This window comes from Taudactylus pleione, unplaced genomic scaffold, assembly GCF_031769625.1.
Source record: "Taudactylus pleione unplaced genomic scaffold, aTauple2 ptg000012l, whole genome shotgun sequence".
Lineage (NCBI taxonomy): Eukaryota > Metazoa > Chordata > Amphibia > Anura > Myobatrachidae > Taudactylus > Taudactylus pleione.
Genome location: NW_028284415.1, coordinates 17,857,120 through 17,874,689, shown reverse-complemented (window position 1 = coordinate 17,874,689; position 17,570 = coordinate 17,857,120). Strand labels below are relative to the sequence as shown.

At 46.5% G+C, this 17,570-nt stretch overlaps 1 protein-coding gene across 1 annotated transcript in view; it reads left to right on the top strand.

Moving 5' to 3' along the window:
- The window catches only part of USP43 (ubiquitin specific peptidase 43), a 104,616-nt gene that overhangs the window by 52,431 nt on the left and 34,615 nt on the right, over positions 1-17,570 (top strand). The window contains exon 3 of the mRNA XM_088468722.1: positions 17,366-17,463. Within this exon, the coding sequence (XP_088324848.1) occupies positions 17,366-17,463 (98 nt within the window). The remainder of the gene's footprint in view (positions 1-17,365; positions 17,464-17,570) is intronic.

Here is a 17,570-nt window from a genome sequence, read left to right as displayed (position 1 = left end):
ATTTTCGCAGCACAACTGCGTGCGACTTTGCAGCCGTAGTCGAAATAGCGATCTGTGATGAATCAGGCCCTAAATTCATACATACAGTATATATCCAGAAAAGGTGGATTCACACTAAGGGCCTGATTCAGAGATTTTAACAAAGCCGATATGTATGCAGATCGAGCGATTGTTTGCAATTGCGCATACGCGAAAGATGCACAGCACACTTGCAGCAATTGCATTGCGAATACACTCGTACAGAGGATTCACTTGCAAAGTGAGTGACAGGCAGTCAGCCTTTGTGGGTGGTAACAGGGGAAGGGGGTGGTTAGAAAAACGCAGGCGCGTCGGACCGTTTAAATTAGCCTTTGCGATCTCCTTCACAGCATGAGAGCTCTCTGTGTGTCAGGAGAGCTGCTGTCCTAAAGAACATTATAGGAGGAGATGGAAGGCGCTATACCACAAACAGTATATTGTGTTATATGTCGCAGAAGAAATTAAATCAATATAATATTCGTATATTGACCTAGTATGTCTGGTCCCGAGACAGGCATAGATAGGGGGCTAAGGCACTACACCACAAAGTGTACAATAGATTTTTGAATAGGACAAGCTACATATATTCCTCCTCTGATAGAAACTTTAAAGGCGGTCCGTCTTGAATTTCCACTTGTTGTAGTTTTTACTTATTCTCGTTGTTATATACACATGACATAAAAGAAGAAATAAACAGAAATGTGTAGTAATTCTTTCTCTGTTGGTCAGACATGACTTACATGTTGTGTGACTGTCCAGTGTTCATCCAATGTTTACTCTGTAGCACGTCGTCAGACGTATATGAGAAGGCAGCAGAGGACGTCCCTATGCTCGGCTATGCTTTGGAAGGCATTAGCGTATTTTAGCAACTGCGATCCGTGAGAGAATGCAGCTGTGATTGCATTAGTGTAAATCTCGGAATCAGGCCCTAAATCAACTCACGCAAACAGATCTTGCTGGATCAATACTAAGGGCAGCTGTGCAATTCCGACTATCTAAAATGCTAATGCAGCAGGACAGCGGCGTTACGTACGTGACATGTGGTGCGGCTGGTGGGAATTCTTACGCGCGTCAAAGGCGTGGCCTTTCTCCGTGAAGCCATGTCCCTTATGTGTCCCAATCTTGGGGGAGTGACCGCATGGGCTGCCTCAGCAGTGCATCGGCAGCCCACAGCCTCTCCCTTGTCGCTACAGTGCTCGGTGACACCATCCGATGGGGTGACACCAAATAGCAGAGCAGCTCTGCTATTTTGGTGTCACCCGGTGCATCCCGCACCCCTTTAGTGACGCCAGTGCAGCAGGAGGTGTCTGCAGGAAACAGACACCTCCTTGCTGCATCTGCGATCCCAGCGCTGCGACAGAGGTCGCAGCCTGGTATCACCATTGCAGTCATTGGTCGCAATGGTTGCTCCTTTGGCCAGACTGGGGGTGATTCAGCAACGGACGGAATTGCAAAGCTGCCTTGCCAGTCCCGGAAAACGTAGCAGCCACGCCCCCGCTTCCTGGAACGTTGGCCAGCCCCCGCACTGCACCCGCACTGCCCCCCTAAGTCAATCAGGCATAGGCACAGAAGGGGTTGTGTGCGTTTACGCAGGACCCATTCTGCATACTCGCAGAATGGGTCCTGCGCACGTACAGATTCGCACGTACAGATTCCCGATAATCCGGAATCTGCGGTCAGCATTGCACTTGCATACACACGCAGTTCACTACGAATTTATGCTAATCCATAGCATTCAAGATGCCGCCGCCGCAGCAGCACTTCATAACGACGCCCACTTCACCTACACGTACATCCATAATGTTTAGCAAGACTGCAAAAACATTGGTAGAATCGAATACCATCGAACCTATGTGCACAGTTAAGGCAGGTCAGACCTCACTCAGGAATTGCTCACTTCAGCGCACGCTATGAGGCCTCCGGCTGCGTATGGTATCGCAGTGGCTAATTTATGCACGCCCCTGCAACACCGTTGAAAGACACTGGCACATCTGCGTTCGCCCGACCACCCCCCGTCACCACCCACAAACGGCACTTCCTGTCAATCACTCTGCAATAGGTCTGCATCGCCACTGCAATATGTGTATTTTGTGTGTATCCGGCTGTTTCTGTGGGTCTAACTTTTTCTCTTTTTTTACTTTTTTCAAAAAGGTAATTTTCTTTGAAGCGTAATAAATCAAATGACAATCATAATAGACATGTCATAAATGAAGATGGCAATGAATTGACAGGGAGACAAGTATAGAACGTTAACAGCAACAGTCAAAAGAATATAACATAATTGCCTACTTTTGAAAAAGCATTTTTGGGAGATTGTGAAAGCAGCACCTATGAGCGCGGCTGTATAGTGGACTTGTAACTGCTACATCTGAGAGGTGTCATAAAATGTACTTACATCCAATGTAACTGAGGGCCTGATTCAGAGCCGCTCGTAAGCGGCCGCTCATTTGCCCAGAGCGATGTTCGCACATCTACGCATGCGTATGGATCGTAATGCGCATGCGCCAACCAGTCAGTGCGGTCGGAAATCATGTGTTCGCAAAATAGCGAGTGCCTGGTAATTTGAGTGACAGGATGAGGCGTTTGTGGGTGGTAACAGGGGAAGGTGCTTGAAAACGGGGAGTGGAGATCCGAACGCAGGCGTGCCAAACGGTCAAAACAGGCGTTTTAAGGGTGTGCATAATTAACAAAGCAGCGTCATCGACCACGTCACTTGGTTGTCTCTTAGCCTGAACTGTTCGCATGATTGCGGTAGGAAAATCCAACCACAAGCACTGCGAGCAGTTCAGACGCCTTTCGATGTACTCGATTAATCTAATAAATAGCGGAGATGACGTAGGATGCGAGCGGCCAGGGGGCGTCTTTACAAAATAGCGAGCGCATGTTTCGTTCGCTCGCTCAGATATAGAGGCGTCAACAGACCGCAAAGAGCGAGTGCTCAATTTAAATAGCCGGCCCCTTTTTCTGAACGAGCGAGTGCAAATAGCGTCCGGCTCTGAATCAGGCCCTGAGCCCCAAAGCAGTCAGTAGGATGTACGTGTTGATGAAAATACACTGATACTTTTCAGATAATGCATGTAGCCATCATTGTGCCTTATAACCAATGCAGAGAAATGATACTAATGATCCCATTTGAATGTAAATATCTCTGTTTTTTCTTTTATATAACAGCTTCATAAAGGGGGTAAGTTGCAATCAGGGAGATTGATAGCCTCTCCAGTGAGACAGGGTGATTGCTGCTATTTCAGGATCCATGGGTGGTAATTACAGGGTGCCGAGGTGGAAGGTGCATGTTGCAGGGGTGGAGGGAACAGCGGGGGGCATCTGTGTGCAACCATTTATTCCTAAATCTCAGCACCCTCCCTCAGCCCTGCACAACCCCCCCTTTTCTCCACTCCACCTCTACCTGCTGCTTCACTATATGAATTTAGTGACCAGTGGAGCAGGCTTGCCTACCCTCCAGATTTTGCCGGGAGCCTCCCGAAAATCGGTTGCAGCACCTGGCCCCCACGGAAAGACAGGCAAGCCTCCAGGTAGCCTCCGAACCCCCTGACCTCCCCCCCCCCCGCGCTATTAATAGTTAAACCCTCGCAGCGGAGGGGGCCAGTGACGGAATTCACACTGTATTGTCGGCATTGTGTAGCGGGGGCGGAGACAAAATGACGTGATTGTGTGGCCACGCCCCTGCCACTCCCACAAATGTCAGTCACCCGCCTGGCCACTCCCCCTTGTTCCGGCCACACCAGCCCCTCTCCCCAGACGCTGCAGCTGGCTTTGAAAATATGATTCTTTTTAGGGCAGATAGGTCGCAAGCCTCAGGAAAACGTAGAGGCGACGGCCTTTGTATTTATGTAAATAATATGTGGTCCTCTGACGCAGTTGTTATCGAGTCATTCTGCTCAGAAGTTGTGGAATATTTGCTGATTAAGTGCAGACCTTTTTATTTGCCTAGAGAATATACGGTAGTGATAATAATTGCTGTCTATATTCCCCCACAGGCAAATGCGGGGTGTGCCTTGGATTTACTACATGAGGCCCTGACTAAGTTACAAATGCCTATGTAGAAGAGGCTATTGTTGTGGCTGGAGATTTTAACTGGGTGGATCTAAAATTGGCTCTTTCCGAAATTCTATAAAAATATTATGGTTCCCACTCGAGAAGGAAATATCCTTGATCAGGTGTATACGAGCTATAAAACATGTTATGAAACTGTTGTATGTGCCCATATAGGGAAATCAGACCAAGGGCCTGATTCAGACCCGCTCGCTTGATGCGGCCGCTCGCTCCCAGCGTATGGAAATTCAGCTAAGTGATGTTAAGGGAGGCGCTCGCACGGCAAGGCATAACAATGCCCACTATGTCTTGGCGTGCGATCACTTTGTGTTTACAGACGCCCACCAGTCTGTCTTTAGCCGCCCACTAGCGAACGTCATCTCCAGGAAGTATATATAACCATCGGTACATCGGGTTCCATCGGATCTGACCGCAGCGCTTGCGGTTGACTGTACCTTACCGCAAGCACTGCGAGCACTTCAGTGTATAATTCAACCAGGTGGCATGTACTGTGACGCTGCCTGTTAATTATGCATGCCTCTGAAACAGCGTTGAAACACTCAGGCACGCCTGTGTCCGCAACTCCACTCCCCCGTTACTACTGCCCTGCCCCTGTTACCACCCTCAAATGGCCTCTCCTGTCACTCATTCCACTGGGCTGTCTTTGCAGGGCGAGCGAGCACATCCCGATCACTCGTACTAGTTTGCGCACGCGCACTGCGAAGTATACACATGCGCACATTTGCAAACATTGCAGCAACGAGTGATCGCTTGCTAGCGAGCAGGTCTCAATCAGGTCCCATGTCTCGTTATTTATGATTCCCACTTACATACCTATTGAAAGGTATATTAAACCTACCAGGACAAGTGTACAGGTGTGTCCAACAAATGCTATGGAGCATCTCCAGGATACTCTGGAATTTACTAACTGGGACCTATTTATTGATGAATCTGTGGTAAATGGGACCATAGATGTAGACTTGCTTTCTTCTATGGTCCAATGTTACATCAATTGCTGTGTAGAAAGCATTACGGCGAGGAGAAGTTTTAAGGTATTTGCAAACGAGAAACCTTGGCTAAATGGTGAAGTTTCTTCTCTACTTAGGGCACGGGATAGAGCTTTTAAGTCTGGTGATAAGGACGGGTATCGAATTGCTAGGGCCGACTTAAGGAGAGGTATTAGTCGAGCCAAGGCAGACTACTCAGTAAAAATGGAGAACTTCAGTCATAAAGGCGACTCTAGGCGTATGTGGAGCCTTACAGACTATAAGGTTAAACGGGCTGATGTTAGGAGTGTAGATAGTTCTTCGGTAGAAGATCTGAATGTGTTCTACTCCAGGTTTAACAATGTTAGTAAGATAAATGCTTTGGTTCTGGAGTAGAGGCTAGGCGAGGTTCCCTTGGTGCTTGACGAGCCACCTGTTAGGCAATGTCTGCATTCTGTGGACCCTGGCAAGGTGGCAGGTCCGGACGGCATTCAAGGCATGGTTTTAAGGAATTGCAGTGACCAGCTGGCTGGCATTCTTACATTAATTTTTAATCCCTGGCATATTGTGCGGTTCCTACAAGTTTTAAGTCCACTACTATAGTTCCTATTCCTAAGAGTGGAATACCGAAGTGTCCAAATGACTATCAGCCAATAGCCTTGACATCCTTAGATGAAATGATTTGAGAGGCTAGTGTTGAAGGATGTTAGGTCACATTTCACTGCAGGGTTTGATTGATCCCGTCCAATTTGCTTTTTGGCCAAATCGTTTGACGGAGGATCCTGTCCCGACTGTTTTGTATCAGGTACATTCACATCTAGAAGCTAGGAATGCCTATGTAAGAATTTTATTAGTTGATTTTACTTCGGCCTTTAATACTATTATACCCAGTTCGCTGATTGCTAAATTATATTGTCTGGGTTTAAATAGTTTTATTGTAGGTGGCTGTTACATTTTTTATCTGACAGGCCCCAGGTAGTAAAGCGGGGGCAAAATATTTAAAAGGAGATAGTTCAGAATGTAGGGGTACCACAGTTGTGTCCTCAGTCCAGCACAGTGGAGCTGATTCAGACCCGCTCACTGGGATGCGATCGCTCGTAGCTGGCCGATAGTTGCAATCTGCGCATGCGTATGCATCGCAGTGCGTGAACCATTGCGAATGCTCGGGAAACAATCGCTCGCTGCGCATAGACGGCCCAGCAGAGTGAGTGGTAAGAGAGGCTGTTTGTGGATGGTAACTGGGGCAGTCCACTAGAAACAGGGTAGTGGAGGTGCGAACGCAGGCGTGCCGGAGTGCTACAACACAGTTTCAGAGGCGTACATAATTAAAAGGCAGCATCATAGTACACGTCACTTGGTTGAAAATCACACTGAAGTGATCGCAGTGCTTGCGGCAGGGTTTAATCAACCTCAAGCGCTGCAATCGCATCCGATGGTGCTCGATGTACCAATGTTTTCATGCACTTCCAGGAGATGACATGCACAAGTGGACGTCTTATGAATGGCTGATGGGCGTCTGCATACACTAAGTGATCGGACGCCAAGACATAGTGGTGTACAATCACCTGCCTTGCTAATGCCTTGCCGTGTGATCACCTGCCTTGCTGGATTTGCGAGGGTGCGAGCGAACGCATCTAGCGAGCGGGTCTGAATGAACTCCTGAATTCGCAATTTACCCACGATTGCGAGTCAATTTCACAGTCTGTCAAGATTGTCAAGTTTGCTGATGATATATCTATTGTTGGCCTAATAAGAAACAGGGATGAAAGCGCTTACAGGAGCGAGGTTGTTAGATTGTTCAAGTGGAGTAAGGAGAATTGCTTACATTTGAACACATCTAAAACCAAAGGGTCATTGATTTTAGGAGACGGAACGTTATGCCTAAGGTACCAGTTTGTTTAGAATGATTGACCATTGAGCAAGAGAAGTCCTTTAAATTCCTGTGGATTTTTATCTCAGATAACCTAACTTGGTCCTTAAACACTGCATTTTTGGTTAAGAAGGCACAACAACACAGCGGTATCACACACACAGCCGTCGGCTGGTTAGTTAATTTATCATGTCAGTGAACTGTGAAACAATGTATCTGCAGAGTCGTGACAGGACACGCTGTCCTGGAGCTGAGCAGCCTGAGTCCCTCCTCTCCCTGACTGCTCTGTGTACTGTGTGTACTGCTGCTGCCGCCGCCGCGGAGCTCACTGATTTAGAGCAGACAGACAAGAACCTGGCAGCGTCTGCTCTCTCAGTCAGTCACAGGCAGCAGCTTCTAAATTACACAGCAAATCCTCCTCCCACAATGGATCCCAGTGGCAGGCAGCAAAGTGTTAAAAACATAAATTACAGTACTATACTTGAAGTTGTCAGGGTCTCCGTCCTTTCTGTGACCTGTCCCCCATACCCCACGCTGATTGGATGAGGTCCAGGAAGTAGGTTGGGTGGGGGTGGGACAAAATGTAAATGACAGGCTACTTTACAAATGGTTGCCTGTATAGGGTTAGGTGACTAGTGAGTGGACTTGTGCTGTGTGTACACAAGAAGGGAAGTAGAAAGGAACTATGCGTTCCACCTGCACATGGATTCTACTTCCCTTTGTTGAGTCTGCATCTGATTAGATAAGCACCCTGCCATCCAGGGAGACCAGCACCCTGCCAACTAGGGACACCAACAACCAGCACCAGCCAGGGAGACCAGCAGCCTGCTTACCAGTGACAGGGACCAGCAGTCTTCCAGCCCACCAGAGACCTGCCAGCAATCTGTAACCCATAGTTGCCTACCTTTAATACTCTCTTCCCGGGAGAAGCCCGGGTAAGAGAAGCAGCAGGGGGCCGACGGGGGCGGGGCTTGACGATTTGTGTCATTAAGCCCCGCCCCATCGTGGTAAAATTGTCGCGATTGGGTACAATTTACATAGGGGGCGGGGCCAAATGCTGCGAGTCATGCAGAATCACGGCTTAAGCCCCGCCCCCTTCACGGAGACCCGCGATCGCCGCGGGTATTCTCCTCATTCTGCCCACTTCACTAGGAAGTGGGCAGAATGCAGGAGAAATGCCTACCCTTCCGGGGGTGCGGGGGGTTACCCGAAAAATCGGGAGCCTCCCGCGAAAACCGGGAGGGTAGGCATGTATGTCTCTAACCCAAGTAAGTGGAGTAGGTAGTCCCTGATTACTTTGGCCATATAGTGTAGTAAGATGGATGAGCAGGAGGGTAACGGGGTAAGAAGTTTGTGCTGTAATTCATTTCGTGTGTGCCTGTTCTTCACAGCAGCCCCAGATAGCTTCATAAAGAGTTTTAGATATTTAAAAACTGATAACTTTTGTTTTTATTTGCAAATATTTAAGTTCTAATTCTAAAATATAATTATTCCTATAAAAAGGAGGGGGGCGCCGGTCCCTTACTTTGCCAGGGGCGCTCGGACCCCTAGATACACCCCTGTTGTTGATGAAAACACACTGATACTTTTCAGAAATGCATGTAGCCATAGGGATCACTGTGCCTTATAACAAATGCAGGGAAATTATACTAATCAGGGCTGCCATCAGAAATTGTGGGGCCCGATACTGAGAAAATAGGCAGGGCCCCCACCGGGGGGCTTTGGCATAGGTAGGTGTAGCTACACCAGAGGGTGGGACACCAATTTGTGCATAAACCAATTTAAAAAGCATTAAAGCAGTGAATATTATATATATATATATATATATATATATATATATATGAAGAGAGGGTCACAGGCGGCACTCACAGGTCTTAATAACAAACTAGCAATAGTAGTACATAAGGAGACACTACTCCATATAGTTGATTAATCAACTATATGGAGTAGTGTCTCTCTTATTTACTACTATTGCTACTTAAGCCTGTGAGGGGTCGGCAGGACAGGGAAGGCTGGCAGGACTAGGGGCAAAGCACAGGGCAAAGAAGACTGGCTGGAACAAGGTTGTGAAAGACAAAGTGCACCAGGTGACATGATAATAAGATCACAGATCAGTATACAGTGGCACAGCCTAATCCAAGCATTAGATTATGTACAAGCACAGTATAGATGTAAAGCAAAAGCAAAAGTGATTTCATTATTGCAGGGTTACTATTCAATTAAATGCCAATCTTTCTATCATAGTTCTGAAAATGTGCCAATTATTCAGCATAAACCAAACAATACAATTATTATTTATCTGTTCTATTTTCTAGGCCTTATAAGTTAATACATATTGCAGAGGAATATACATAATATTAAGAAAAGTATATTCTAATCCATAGGTTCTCAAACACGGTCCTCAGGACCCCAAACAGTGCATGTTTTCTAGGTCTCCTCACAGATACGCAAGTAAAGTAATTAGCTCCACCTGTGGATCTCTTAAAATGTGTCAGTGAGTAATGAAGACACCTGTGCACCTGCTAGGTTACCTGGAAAATGTGAACTGTTTGTGGTCCTGAGGACCGAGTTTGAGAACCACTGTTCAAATCAGTTCCACTAACTTGCACAAGTATGCACATGTCTAGAGAGCTTGGCCTGGGTCAGTGGTAAGACATCCTGTACCCATACTTGCCTCTCTCCTTGATCGTCAGGGAGGCTCCCTGAAATAGTAGCAATCTCCACGATTGCACCTTACCCCAATTATGTAGCTGTTACATAAAAAAAGAGATATATACATTCAAATTGGATCGTTAGTATCAGGGCCGCCATCAGGGGGGGACTGGCGGGCCTAGAGTCCCGGGCCCGGAGACAGCGGACAAAGAGGGGGCCCGGGTGCAGCTGAGCTGCACTGGCAGCCACGTACAATTGAAATGCAATACCGCCGGCTGCATGTAATTTATGGTGCCGCCGCGAGCCAGCCGGAGCTCGCACCCGGCAGCCAATCAGGAGCAGCCGCTCCAGATTGGCTGCTGGTCCGCAAGCTGTGATTGGCTTGCAGCCGCGCCATATTTGAAATGCAGATGCACGGATGCAGCGCTACTACCTGAGCCACCTGGGCCTTCCCCCTCTCTGCTCTTTCAGCGCTGATTCTGATTGGCAGCCAGTTGAAGATTTCTAAAGCAGGTACCCTACTACTACTCCCCCCCCCCCCCCCCAGTCCAGCCAGCAGTCCCTGCCCTGCTGTGCCACTGTATACTGATCTGTGATCTTATTATCATGTCACCTGGTGCACTTTGTCTTTCACACCACTGTTCAGTAAACAGATATTATATAGTGGTAGAATAATTGATACATTAAGTACAAGTAGTCATTATCTGTTATTGCACCCTGATTATTCTTTTATGTATTTCATCTTTTTCTTACTATTGAACCACCTCTATAGTTCTCAGCCGGCAGTAGTCTGCTGTGGCCATGAGAAGTGGTTTACTGCACTCGTGTGTTAGAAATACATAGTATAAAACAGATGGATAAGTGGTTTATACTTCACAGTCTGTAGAGCAGACTCTCTACTTGGCAGAACTCTCATTAGCGGATCTGCAATGCTTTCCTAACAATCCTCTTACAAGTCCCCCCTATCCCCCCATTAATTCACATCTGTCCCTTCATCAATTGCTTGAAATACATAATGTTTTCTGAACATATGTCTTCACGTTTTATTTTCTGTTTTTAAAATACACAATGACTATTATCTTTCATGTTGATTTGAGGCTTTAACCCATTTCAGACCAAATTACTCAACCTAGAACTAGTCATAAACTGACTGCTGCCAAGTTCTCCCCGGAAGCTGTAACCAGGGACTGGCTGGCATCCCGGCTTCCTGTTATCGGAAAAGAGTTTCATTCCTCAGGGAGGAGGGCTGCCGTTGTAGTTCCACATAAACCTGTGTGGGTGTTATCCTTCTGGTGATCATATTCACTCAATTATACAAAATACCCCATGGATTAAAGTACCTAATCCTATGAAGGCAGCATTCCCTGCTAACCACGGCTGGTTGCACAGCATTTTTACATTAATTTAGTTTAAAAATGTGTTGCAGCCAAATGTATTCTACACATCAGTGAGGCTACACTTAACTATGTCCTCGTTCAACTTATATATTACCAGTGTTTTCAATTTTTAAGTACTAGCATAAAATTAACATGTCATCAAAATTTTTTACATAATCCTGTTGTTTTTTTTTTTAACAGAGTTTTAAAGTATCTTAATGATATATTTTATTTTTGATACAAATGCTTCAATGTGCTGTCATTCTGCCATTCTCTCCTCATCTGTTGTAATATGTACCTGCCATGTATTTTAAAAATTCTACCATAAATACCCCTTTCTGACTGACGACCCATGAATTTCCCGATACAGAGCAGGGTCGTGGACCCTGGACTTCGACCTGGGTCGTTTGCATTCACACATAGCAAAAACCTGCGTCGATGCGCGTTCACGTGTGAAAGGGGTATAATAGTAGTACAGCAGGAGTACCTCAGTGTACACTTATTAATTTATTATATATACTCCTATTGTGAAAAAAGAATTTGCAAAAATGTGAGCTCAGTAAGGGCAGAAACCTCCAGAGGAGCAGAAAGGCACTCACTTACATGGGAAAGCCTATGCAACAAAATTGGGTTTGGTGTGATATGTCGACAGTCATAATTTTGTTATTCATCATGTCGACATGGTCATAATGTCGACATTCATTATATAGATACTGATTAAATGTCGACATGTTAGAATGACGACATATCATCCCTGGTGGACCTGTGGTTAGTTACCTGCTCCCGATGGCTGCAGGGTCTCCAGCGGCAGCTACCAGGTCCCATCACTTCCGAATCAGGTCTGGCGACCCCATGCAGTGGGATGCAGCAGGGGACGACATATTGAGGGGTCGGGCACCTGATTGTCTAGTGTGTACCGGCCTCCTGATATGTTGGCCCATAAGTGGGGGGAAGGCGCAACGCTGGGCACACACATTAAGTGTGTACACATCTTAAGTCCCCCTGTCCCTAACTATAATCCCTACCCCCTACTCCTAGTGCCTAACTCTAAGCTCCGCCCCCACACAACCTAACCTTAATGTTGACATTCTAGGACATTTTGGTGTTGACATATGAATATCGATATTATAAATGTGGGAAGTAGTTGGCATCCCGGCTATCGGATGCCAGCGTACCGGTGCCGGAATCCTGACAGCAGTTGGAATCCCGGCACCAGAATCCTGACCGTCAGCATCTCAACAGTAAGTATTAGGGTTTGGGGGAGGGTTAGGTTTAGGGTTTAAGGAAAGGCACTAGGGGTAGGTTTATGCTGCGATGGAGGGGTGGGGAGGGTTAGGGTTAGGCTTTGGGGCGGTGTTAGCGGGAGGGTAAGGGGTATAATTAGGGTGCTTACTTAGTTGGGTCGGGATTCTGACTGTTGGCATCCCGTACCCAACCTTTAAATCTCGCCTTAATGACTACATCCCCTAAGTTCACAGAAATAAGGCTTTTTTTTAATTTGATCTATATATACAGTACTGTGCAAAAGGTAAGTGTGGAAATAATGTCACAAAGTAAGAATGCTTTCAAAATTAAAAGTATTAATAGTTTATTTTTATCTATTAACAAAAGGCAAAGTGAAAGAACAGACGAGAAATCTAAATCCAATCATGATTTGGTGTGACCACCCTTTGCCTTCAAAACAGCATCAATTCTTCTAGGTACACTTGCACACAGTTTTTGAAGGAGTTCGGGAGGGAGGTTGTTCCAAACATCTTGGAGAACTAACCACAGATCATCTGTGGATGTAGGCTTGCTCAAATCCTTCTGTCTCTTTATGTAGTCCCAGACAAACTCGATGATGTTGAGATCAGGGCTCTGTGAGGGCCATATCATCACTTCCAGGACTCCTTGTTCTTATTTACACTGAAGATAGTTCTTAATCACATTGACTGTATGTTTGGTGTAGTTGTCCTGCAGCAGAATAAATTTGGAGCCAATCAGATGCCTCCCTGATGGTATTGCATGATGGATAAGTACCTAACTCTATTTCTCAGCATTAAGGACACCATCAATCTTGACCAAATCCCATTTGCTGAAATGCAGCCCCAAACTTGCAAGGAACCTCCACCATGTTTTACTGTTGCCTGCAGACACTCATTATTGTACCACTCTACAGCCCTTCGGTGAACAAACTGCCTTCTGTTACAGCCAAATAGTTAAAATTTTGACTCATCAGTCCAGAGCATCTGCTGCCAATTTTCTGCACCCTAGTTCCTATGTTTTCGTACATAGTTGAGTCGCTTGGCCTTGTTTCCACGTCGGAGGTATAGCTTTTTGAACGCAATTCTTCCATGAAGATCACTTCTGGCCAGACTTCTCCGAACTGACTTCTGCCAGTTCTGAGCTGATGGCACTGCTGGACATCTTCCATTTTCGAAGGGAAGTAAGCATGATGTGTCTTTAATCTGATGCACTAAGTTTCCTTGGCTGACAACTGTGTCTATGGTCCTCAACATTGCCTGTTTCTTTGTGCTTCTTCAAAAGAGCTTGAACAGCACATCTTGAAACCCCATTTCTGATACTTGCTGATGCAGTATAACTACCTTGTGTCTTATTACTGTCAGTGGCGTAACTAGGGTATTTGGAGCCCAGGGCAAATGTAAAAATGGAGCCCCCACCTTCTGCTATGTGCGCGCTCCTCCGTCACATGGCGAAAATTGGGAGTGGTCACTTAAAAATTGGGCATGTCAACATGACACACCCCTTTATCGTCACTCTGAACATTCCTTTCCATATGCACCTTAATCCCAGTAGTGCCCCATATACAGTACTCCCAGCATGCAATGTCCCCCAGTTGTGGTCCCTCTTATGCAGGCCCATAGTAGTGCCCCTTATACAGTACCCCCAGTAGTGGTCCCCCTTAAGCAGCCCCCCATTAGTTCCCTTTATACAGTACCCCCAGTATGCAATGCCTCCAGTAGTGGTCCCCCTTATGCAGCCCCTCATTAGCTTCCCTTATTCAGTGCCCCCAGTAGTGGTCTCCCTTATGCAGGCCCCCAGCAGTGATCCCCCCTATCCAGTGCCCCCTGTAGTGGTCCTCCCTATTAAGTACCCCCAGTAGTGGTCCCCTAGTATTAAGCCCCTTGTATAGTGCCCCCAGTAGTAGTTTCCCCCCCAGTAGTAGTCCACAGTTGAGGTTCCCCCTCCCGATGCAGTGCCCCCAGTAGTAGTAGCTCCCTCCAGTAGTGGTGCCCCCAGTAGTAGTAGCTCCCCCCCAGTAATGGTGCCCCCAGTAGTAGTAGCTCCCCCCCAGTAATGGTGTCCCCAATAGTAGTAGCTCCCCCCCAGTAGTGGTGTCCCCAGTAGTAGTAGTAGCCCCTGCGCCCCCCATAGTGCAGACACACAAGTTACAAAAAAATGTAAAAAAAATACACTTACCTGAATCCACGCTCCGGCTCCGGTCACTGCTCCCGCCGCACGTCAGTCCTCCCGGGCTGGCGCACTCAGCATTATGGGAGAGACATCATGACGTCTCTCCCATTACCCATTGCATGAGCCGGAAGGCGGAGCTCTTGAGTGAGCTCCAGCCCGGCTCTTGCAGTGGGCGCTGCAGCAGTCAATGAGAGTCTGTCTGACTCTCATTGGCTGCTGATTCACACACACATACATCGCTGCCGCTTGGCGGTGATATGTGTGCAGTAGCAGCAGCAGCCAATGAGAGTCATCTGACTCTCATTAGATGCTGGTTAACACACACATTGCCACCAGCGCTGTAATCAGTGGTGCATCTAGGGGGCCAAGCAGGGCTCCGCGGACCAGGACCCTGATCACTACACAGTAAAAACACCGCCGCCGGCTAGTACACTCGTCCTACCCAGCTGCAGTGTGTTTCCTTTAGCAGCCAATGAAAGTCAGACAGGCTCTCATTGACTGCTGCACCCACGTCCGGAGCTCATGAGCACCATCTTCTGGCTCCCACAGTGGGTGATGTGAGAGACGTCATGACGTCTCTCCCATGGTGCAGAGCGGGCCTGGCACGGGAGGACGGAGGAGAAGGCGGCAGGGGCAGTAGCGGGGATCCAGGTAAGTGGGTTTTTTTTTGTGTGCTTTTGTCCTTATATATGTAAGGGGCACTGGCACTGCTGGGGGGGGCACTGCATAGGTGGGGTCTACTACTGGGAGCACTATATAAGGGGCACTGCATAGGGGAAACTACTACTGGGGGCAAAATATAAGGGACACTACTGAGGGCACTGCATAGGGGGGACCACTACTGTGGGCACTGCATAGGGGGACCACTACTGGGGGCACTGCATAGGGGGACCACTACTAGTGGCACTGTATAAAGGGCATTACTGGGGGCACTGTATAAGTGGTACTACTGGGGGCACTGTATAAGGGGCACTACTGGGGGCACTGTATAAGGGGCACTGCATAAGAGGTATTACTGGAGGCACTGTATAATGGTGCACTACTGGGGGCACTGTATAAGGGGCACAACTACAGGGGGCACTGCTACTGGGGACATTTCATAAGGGGCACTACTACAGTGGGCATTGCAAGAGGGGCACTACTACTTGGGGCATTAAGGTGCATATGGAATGAAAAAGAATGTACCCAGACTGAAAAGAAACGGTGGTGTGTCATGTTGCCACGCCCCATTTTTCAGTGGCCACGCCTCTTGTGGCATGTGACCACGGCCACTTTTCTGGCGCGTGCACCTACTCGGGGGGAGGGCTCTGTTTTTTAACTTGCCCTGAGCTCCAAATACCCTAGTTACACCACTGCTTGCCATGGTGTATGACCTATGACATGACACTGTCTTCCACAACCTCACCTTTGTAACAGAGTTTGGCTGTTCCTCAGCCAGTTTTAAGCCTCCTACACAGCTGTTTCTGTTTCAGTTAATGACTGTGTTTCAACCTACATATGAAAATGTTTATCATTATAACCTGTTTGGTATGATTGGTTAATTATACACCTGACTATACTCCTACGAAATCCCTGACTTTGTGCAAGTGTACCTAGAAGAATTTATGCTGTTTTGAAGGCAAAAGGTGGTCACACCAAATATTGATTTGATTTAGATTTCTCTTCTGTTCATTCACTTTGCATTTTGTTACTTGATAAAAATAAACTATTAACACTTCTATTTTTGAAAGCATTCTTACTTTGCAGCATTTTTCCACACCTGCCTAAAATGTTTGCACAGTATTGTATACATATTGGTTTTACAATATATTTATTACATTTGTGCTTTCTTTATGCATATGCATTCACTGGCTGAAGTATGTGCACCTCAGCAAACCCTCACAGCAGAGCAACTGAGTCTTGCTAAGCTACACTAGTGATATTTGATTGATAAATTGCGGCTAGAGAGGATTTTCTTAATGCCACGATAAGTGGCATTAAGAAACCCTCCTGGATTTTGATAAATGGTGGGCTACACCTTTGGAGCTGATTCTGGGTCGGATGGATCTCTTTGCATTAGGGATGTGCATCCTCGGATAGGTCCGAATTTCCCCGCCAAGTTCGGATTTTTCCCGCCAAAAATCGGGTCTCAGAAAGGGGCAAAACGTCATTCATGAACAAACATCATCTTCCATGGACTTTTGTCCAGGAATGATAATGTTTGTCCATGAAAGATGACGTTTTGCTTCTTTGAGACCCGATTTTTGTCAGGAAAAATCCGAACTTGGCGGGAAAATTCTAACCTATGCGAGCCTGCACATCCCTACTTTGCATAGATGCAAATAACCCGTTTTAGCATACAGGACATGTGCAGATGCGAATTTACACATTTGACAAATGATACCTCATATGGTAACATATATGTGTCCCTCTTCACATGAATACTTGGACTATTTGGCATGCTTGCCTACTTTTCCAAAAGCATTTCAGGGACATTGTGAAAGCAACACCTATGAGCGTTAGTAAAGTGGACATGTATTGCTAAATCTGAGAGGTGTGTCATAAACCTGACTCACATCCAAATGTAAATGAGCCCCAAAGCAGTTAGTAAGATTTACGTGTTGATGAAAACACACTGATACTTTTCAGAAAACGCATGTAGCCATAGGGATCATTGTGCATTATAACTAATGCAGGGAATTGATACTAATGATCCCATTTGAATGTGTATATATGTTTTTTATTATATGACAACTTCATAATGGGGGTAATGTGTAATCAGGGAGATTGGTAGTCTCTTCAGGGAGACAGGGAGATTGCTACTATTTCAGGGAGAGTTGGCAAGTATGCTGCTTGGTTAGACAATGTTGAAAACCGTTTTCAAGAGCACACTCAATAAATGTTGCTTTTTCTGATATATGTCTGTAAAAGGTTTGTGGTTGAGGTATGAGTGGCAAACTTTACATTTAAATGCATTTTCTCCAATAATTAATATACCATTTGTTTTGTGCCTGCAGCCTTCTGTTAATGATCACAGTACGATGAGCTCCTCGCCCTCCTCACAGACAGACGGGGAACATAGCTTTGTACAAGAGCACTTTCAAGCCAAGTACAGGTACAGATGGTAATTAGAGACGTCATTATTGGACATTCATATTTGGGGGACAAAATTCCTCATTCACAAAAAAAAGATCTTAAAAGTCTTATGGAGTAATTTACACT